General features: G+C 30.9%; 1 protein-coding gene across 1 annotated transcript; it reads right to left on the reverse strand.

The window, feature by feature from the left end:
* Positions 1-3,849: 3,849 nt before the first annotated feature.
* On the reverse strand, positions 3,850-7,477 carry LOC130808658 (F-box protein SKIP14). Its single transcript, XM_057674112.1, has 2 exons — positions 5,825-7,477; positions 3,850-4,707 (listed from the first exon to the last, which is right to left on the reverse strand). The coding sequence occupies exons 1-2, from the start codon at positions 6,656-6,658 to the stop codon at positions 4,195-4,197; spliced, it is 1,347 nt and encodes a 448-aa protein (XP_057530095.1). The 5' UTR covers positions 6,659-7,477; the 3' UTR covers positions 3,850-4,194.
* Positions 7,478-8,372: the final 895 nt, after the last annotated feature.

Raw genomic sequence — 8,372 nt, forward strand, 5'->3', positions numbered from 1 at the left:
CAAGAAAATCAAATTACATGAATGCATTAAAACCACAACAGTCATAAAATTTGTGATTTTAAGAATTACTCTTAATATTTTTTTTTTGTGACTTACTATTTTAGTATTTTTCTTCAATTTTTAATTGGATCTTATATTTCACAATTATGATTAAAAGTTATTTTTGACCTAATTTGTTAAGTTCTATGAAAATAATTAGTAATTTTAAACTTTCTTTAAGTGATAAGAATAAAATAATATTAAATTTATGTCGTTGGATCAAATCCAACTAACCCAAAACTGATATAACCATTTTAATTTGACATGCTATCTATATTCTTCGTTATGATAAAATTACTACAAAATCCTCAAAAAGCTTTCACAGAAATTAAAAAATATTACTTCCTCTATTTCCTAATATTCTTCTCATTTAGAATATTCAATTTTAAAAAGAAATTTGATTAAGATTTTTAAGACATAAAATATATTCATGTGAGATCGTGTTAAATTTCTCTTAAAGTATATTTTTTTATTATATATTTTTTATAATTTTTTATGATGCATATTTAGAGATATTAAGACTCAAAATTTACTTTGAAAACTGTGCAAAAAGTAAATGGGAAGAACATTAGGAAACGGAGGGAGTACAAATTTATTGTGTCGGATTATATATAGTAAAAATTATAAGAAACTACCTACTCTATAAGTCTATTTGCAAAAAACTACCTTATGTGTTTTTTTTTTTGCTAAAAATTACCTAATATGATATATTTCTCTGTAAATGACTATCACTTAACGGAAAACGTCAATTGATCGTTAAGTTTGAGGTTTAACCACTTTGAGAGGTTAAGTTGTCTATGTGACAGTATTTCATTAGTCCTCGTACTTTTAAATAATTAAAAACTAAAACACATAACAACATAAAAATTAAAGATATTTGACCTCATTTTTACCCATCATAATGATTTATTTTCAAAAACCGGACATCACAATTATCCTTAGAGGGGTAACTCTTTCGAAAATCCAATCGAAACAAGTACTTGTTCCGATCGGATTTTCAAAAGAGTTATTCCATAAGGATAATTGCGACGTCCATTTTTTGAAAAATTATCGTTATGATGGGTAAAAATGACATTAAATATCTTTTTCGATTTACTTGTCGGGAAATTAACGAATAAGTACTTGTTTCGACCGGATTTTCGAAAGAGTTATCCCATGAGGATAATTGCGACGTCCGGTTTTTGAAACAAAATCGTTATGATGGATAAAAATGACGTCAAATATCTTTTTCGGTTTACGTATCGGAAAATAAGTGAATACGTGTTTGTTTCGACCGGATTTTCGAAAGAATTACCCCATAAAGATAATTGCAACGTCCATTTTTTGAAAAAAAATCGTTATGATGGGTAAAAATGACGTCAAATATCTTTTATTTTTATTTTGTTAATTTATGTGTTTTAATTTTTAATTATTTAAAAATACAAGGACCAATAATATACTGCCACATAGACAACTTAACCTCTCAATGTGGTCAAACCCTCAAACTCAACGGTCAATTGACTTTCCGTTCAGTGGTAGTCATTTGCAGAGACATATATCACATTAGGTAATTTTTTACAAAAAAAAAATACATAAAATAGTTTTTTACAAACAGACCTATAAATTAAATAGTTTCTTCTAATTTTTCCATATATTTATACATGGCTTTGATGAGTTGGATGCATGTGAAACTAAGTTGCGACAAAATTGATACCTTGGCAGTTGGCATGCAAGAGCATCAAGTTGGGCCACAAAAACGTACAAGCTAAACTTACCCAAAACATTAGCACTTACACATACGTCAAGTAACTATTTACATGGTCAAAAGTCAATGTGGCTAGAATTGAGGGAGAAGACAAGGATCATCCACTATGCATGAATCAATTCTAGTAAGGAATCCATCATGTGCTAGTGTTACTTCCCCTTCAAATTAGCAAGTTTATAAAATAATATTCACTATTATTCTAATTAAATTTCATTTAATTCTTTATTCATATATTATTTCAATTCTAAATATTATTTTCACTTGATTTATTATGTTTTAGCTTATAAATTGAAAATAAAATATAAATTAAAAGTGATTAATGAATAATGCCTAAAAATAAATAAGAGTACAAATTAAGAGGGAGTATAATTTTCACAAATTTTTAAATGAAATGGTCTCATGGTGAGACTATCTTTTTTAGGCTAGCTCATATGCATTTAATATGTTAAAGTGGTCACTCACAATTTTAAAGTGATCAGTTAAAGAAATTAAACAATTATATGAGTCTGTTTTATGATGAGATGATCTTAATCTTTGCCACTGAAAAGGGATACATTTCATGTTTTTCAAACTTGTACAACACATAAAAAAAACTACATGAAAAATAAGAAAGTATCTTCTCTTTGCAGAATTATTTTTTTTTAAAATTTATATTTTAGCGTAGCAATCTCTAAAATTTGTATCATTTTTCTTGAATTATTACCTAATATGTGTAATTTTATATAGTCATATGCGACTTCAATTGAGATTGTGAGATTGAACTATATTTAATAAAAATGGTTGTGAGAGTCGTTGAACCGGTTGATATTGGTGGTGAACAATACACTAACAAATTACTAAACTACAATGTACATTATATTATTATAATTAGAATTTAATATAACATTATTTTAATAATCAATTTTTTTAAATTCCAACAAAATGTAATATTTTCTTTGACAAAATTTTTTTTAAAAAGTCGATATAAACCCATTGCTCTCAATACTCTCTTTTACGTATGGTGAATGACTGCTAAAATTGGACGGTTTTCCTAAACATTAAAAATTAGAGGCAAAAAAGCAGTTAAAAATATGTTACACCCGAACACAATATGTAGGAAAATAAACTTTTGTTGCAATATTTAGATAATCTATAAAAATGGACATTATTTTACAATAAATAATGAAATTGAAATCAACAACAATAAAAATATTTAATTTATTAATTAATAATGAGTAATTTATCCATGGAATCAACTAAATGTTTTTCACTTACAAACTTGTACAATATGTTCATAAAGTTATCACTTTCCAATGTGTAGTTCAGATTCTTAAACTCTCCTGATCAGAGTTTGACAACCAAAACAAAGGGATATATTCTTTAGACAATCAAAAAAGGCAAAGACAGCTTCTTGTTCAACAGAACCAATTTTTTTAAGGATGGAGAACACTTAATCCAGAATTTATTGAAATTTATTTTTCATAAACCAAATGACATACATTTTCCCACAAACGGAAGAGGAAAATACAGCAAAGTCCAATTATTAACCATAAATTTAAATCTACTGATCTACACAGTCATTAAACTGCGATACATAAATCGTAGCATTTTGAGCGTCATATCACAAACAAAGAAAATCCACTTGGAAAATTAACGCACACGAAAGCGTGGCAGTGCTCTAAAATGTCGTAAGTTAGAGCACAATAAACTTTTAGTAAAAATCTCTCGACAACCATCAGTAAACAGCTTGATCAAATCTAAAGGCAACTACTTGCTGCAGGCAAGTCGACCTCCCATCTGGTTGCAATCAATTAATTGAGAGATTCCTTCAAAGAGAGGGGAAGCTGCATGCAAGCTGAACTGCAATCTTCCCACCGGCAACAAAGCCGAAAAATGAGGTTATAATCACGAAGTTTGCCACACAGGTAACAGAATACAGTACGAGATATCTCCGACCACATAGCTTCACAATAGCTCGTCCAGCGGAAATGATTTTATCTGCTTCCAAGCCCAACCAAATGTCCTCTATTCTTAAGAGGCAAACAGTTAAGCAAATCAATCTGTCAGTTGCCAATAGCAATGCCAAATAAATCAAGGACTTCAGCACTTCATATTTTTTAATCTTTTTTCACCATAGTAGTATGACACAACAGCTTTCCTAACTTTGGTCTTACCGGACTCGGTTCTTCAAACATCAGCCCACACAAAATCCATCTACTAAAAGGTAGCCTAAGCAAAATAAGTGTCATCCAAAAACGATAATAGTGTAATGAGAGGGGACAAGCAATTCTATACAGCTTTAGTTCCCCGATCTAAAGTATATTTTTTTGCGTACTTTATCAAAATTGTTATCTTTCGATCACTTAATCCCTCAGCAATAGCTATCAGCACAAAAAATACAAAGACACACATACCCACCAGCCGTAGCAATCCTAGCCATGCATAGAAGTAGTGATCCCCACATCTTCACTCACTTGACACAGCAATGCTTGGTTCCAACAATCTGAACAAACTTTTTCAAGGAAAAAGGTCTCTTCATACTTCTCATCATTCAAACACTTCCCACACTGAACACACCGAGCTATACAAAGGGTGCACGCCCTGCACACCTGAGTAGTGTGGTCTTTACCCTGACAATCTTTTACTGGGCAATCATATACCAACCTCGGGTTTTGACACCTTGGACACATATCAATGTCAATAGGACGATCATCTTCATTGGATAAATGAGGACTTCCTTGGAGTAAGAAACATGGCATGCGATTATTTTGTAAATTATCATCAATGCCTAATAATGACTTTAGCTCTTCAAAGTGCTTCTGGGTAACACCAAGAATCGCATGAACTCGAAGATGTTTTATCCCGGTGACAGCTACCAATTTGTACGACTTCAAGCAATCCACAATACCATCAATGGTTAGTTTCATAGATCCTTGCACATTCAGCTGCAAAAAAAAAAAAAAAAAAAAAACAGTCAGTAACGAACCAGTATTAAAACATGCTTATTTTCAAACATCCTAGCACATTCAGCTGCAATATAAAAAAGTGCTTCAGAAATAGACTAGTAATAACAGATAACACAAAAAATAAATAAATAAATAAATAAATAAAACAACTTGACATCATAATGTTAGTATGATACATTCATCAGCAATACAACATACAAACAGAGACCAGTTACCAGACATTTATAATTCAAATGAACACACAAACATCTATTATTAATAATTCAAATGGATAAGCTACCTATAAAAAATTCAACTGGTTTTATATAAGTGCAGCAAAAATGGCAAATCCGACTGTACAATGGAACGCATGAACTTATTAGGCACAAACTCAACTCCCAAAAGGACTCCCATATCGACATACTAAACAAATGCAATAGAAAATCACACTAAGGAGTAGAAATCTTCTTTCAGTATACACTGTAATCAAAGAAAGTGCAGTAGTACTCTGATTTTCCTTCCTTTTCAACATGGTTAGACTACCAGTGACAACCTCTTATAAACTGAACATTCATACTCATACTTCGTCAGCAAATGAAGGCTGTCTACAAACTTCCATGGAGATGGAGTTTTAACCATTATTATAGTGCAAAATATGCAGGCACAGGGGGTGAAGGAAGTACAAATTTTACAGACTATTCAATATACCAAGGTCATTCAAATATTTAAAGAAATACACACATCCCACCGCCAATCTTCTTCATCCACGTTAGAGAACAGCCAATGACATTATGCAAAGAAAAACTAACTCGCCTAACTCAATTTACATGTAAAGTTTGGAAAGGATTACAAAGATGGGCTAACCCAATTACAAAAACTTGGATAGCAAATAAAAAACATTAAAATTGAATATCACAATCCACAATCCCAGCTCAGAAATCAAGCCTAGTATGATTCCAAATTCCAATCTCTTAAGCCTCCAATATTAGATTCAATCAACACTAGGCGCATAATACTCGCTACATTTACAACAAATTAAGATGGTCGAAAATCGATAACCATAAAAAGCGAGAACAAAACTGCATTATCAATCAATAACATAAAATACGCTGCTCACCTTAGTCAACATAAGGTTGCTTTCCAAAACACGCCTCAAACCATCATCAGTGATTTTGTGACAATTAACTAGGCTCAAGCTATGCAAGATACCTTTAGACCTATCAGTCAATCGTACAAGATCATCGTCTGTAATCTTACCACTAAGCTGCTGATCAATGTGAATACTTCTCCAAAGAAGGGGATCATTTTGAACAGTGTAACGCAATGATCTGCAAACTCTCTCAACAGATAGCAGATCACGAACACCCAGATGAGCAAGAGCAAAGCTCAATGCCGGACAAGGATCCCCACTATTAATTCCTTGAAAGCTAGAATCACAACGAGTACCAGAATAAGAACCTTCCAAAGTATGACTAGCAAGGTGAACACTCAAATCGAACATTGCATCATCTGGAAGAAAATTATCGTTCACATTATTCTTCCTGTAACTATCAATCCCATCACAGCAAACATTACCCGCAGTACCACAATTAGCAACATTTGAGGTACAATCAAAGCCTTTGTCCTCGGGAAGCCAAAATTCATCCTCCGAAGATAATCTATCAGTAACCTCAGTAGTATCAATCATTGTTCTATCATCAACTTTATTGATGTTCCCGGGAAAATTTTGGAAAGTTTCAACCCAATTTGGCCACCCTGAAATAATAGTGTGTTGGAAATCACCTTTACCAACATCAGCACAATCCTCAAGCAATCCGGTAAAGGCTGCTATACCCATCTCAAAAGGATCAACAGGCAACAATTCACAAATATCCCTTTCATGTGACCTCCCATGCACAAAATTCTCCTCAAATCGAATGACTGGTGGCCTATAAGAGAAATTTAAAGCCATACAGCTTTCACGGTTTCACCCTTATATAGATCTAAGTTCAGAACCAAACTCTCTCCTCAACAATCGTGGAAAAAAACCCTAGATTTCATATAAAATTTCTTTTTGGGTATTTTAAAAATATAAGTATAAACAAAAAACAAAAATAATAGAGGGAGAACGTGGAAACCCTAATTACAATATAAGTAGAACAAGAAAACCCTCAATTTCAGATTGCAAAACAAAAAAACTGCATCAAAAACATCACCGAGTTTCTTGTATAGAGAAACATCTATACATACGAGGAAAATTTTTCATTTTAAAAAAAAAGAATTCGTTTCGTTCTATACAAATATACTTACAATAAAACCTAACAACAATCAATAAAATTTTTTGGGGAGGAATAACTCGAAAACTCAATAAACCTAGGTTAGCAATTATCGAGAAATTATACTGCAACTACAGTAGTTTTCAAATCGGAAACAAATTGAATCGGAAAAATTTACAATGGGAAACAAACTCCCACCATAGCAAATCAAAACCCTAATATAACAATAATTTTAGGTTTCGATATGCAAGAATAAGAATGAAGAAAAGGAAGGATTATAGGAGATAATCACCTGAGAAAATACCGATCCGAAGACGAGTAAACGAAATTTAAACAGGGAAAACGCTAGGGTTGAATGAGGAAGAGGAGAGAGAAATAGAGATGTAGGATTGGGGGAAATCTAGAGAGAGGAAAAAAGGTGGGTGAAATTGAAAAACGTCTAATTTTAAGAGCGAGAGAAATCGAAAGAAGAAACACGTGTAGGGGAAGCAAGTGAAAGGTTGTGCTGTTTCTTCGCAATGACTAAGATGTGGCGGGAGTTTATAGTGTTTTGTGCTATTCTTCTCTAACTAAATTAGAAATTAAAAATTATTTGTGCTATTCTTTTGCTACCTAAATTAGAAATTAAAAATTATTTTTGGTTTTTTTTTTTTATCCAAATTAATTTTATTGGTTATTTTAAAAATATTTTATACATGTATAGGATAATTAAATATGATATATGACTATAAATATATTTTAAATTTATGTGATATTTTGAATTTATGTTGATGTATATAATTTTAATATATATTTTTTTTTATAAAAAATTTTGATAAATATTAAAACTTGAATTTTCTTAAAAAGATTTGAAAAGGTTAATGTGACCAACACAATGAAATTTATAGAATATATTTTACTTAAGGATAAATTAGTGGAAATATATGACACATTTTAATTATTGTGGTGACAAATCAACCATCAATTGTTAAGAAATGTACTACTCCTAGTTGATAAGGAAATGAAAAAGTTAATGGATTGGATTAATTTTTTATTAATAGATTTTTGAATATTAATGAACTAATCGTGATGATTTTTATAAAGAATATAAAAATTTGGATTTATCAAGAAAAATATAAATATATATTATAGATTTAAATGTTACTCCCTCCGTTATTTTTTATCTTCTACTTTGGGTTTTTCACACATATTAAGAAAGATAGAATCTTTGGGTATGAGGTTGTAGTGAGTATTATTTTAATTAAATAGTAGTTTGAAGTAATAATTGTATTGAAAGTATGAGAGAAAATAATTATAAATAAAAAAAAGGGGTACATTAAAGGAAAAATGATGGTTTTAAGGGGTAAAAGTAGGATAAAAACTTTCTAAAAATAAAAAATATTCCAAAGTGCAAGAACTTTTAAAACTACC

This window comes from Amaranthus tricolor, chromosome 3, assembly GCF_026212465.1.
Source record: "Amaranthus tricolor cultivar Red isolate AtriRed21 chromosome 3, ASM2621246v1, whole genome shotgun sequence".
Lineage (NCBI taxonomy): Eukaryota > Viridiplantae > Streptophyta > Magnoliopsida > Caryophyllales > Amaranthaceae > Amaranthus > Amaranthus tricolor.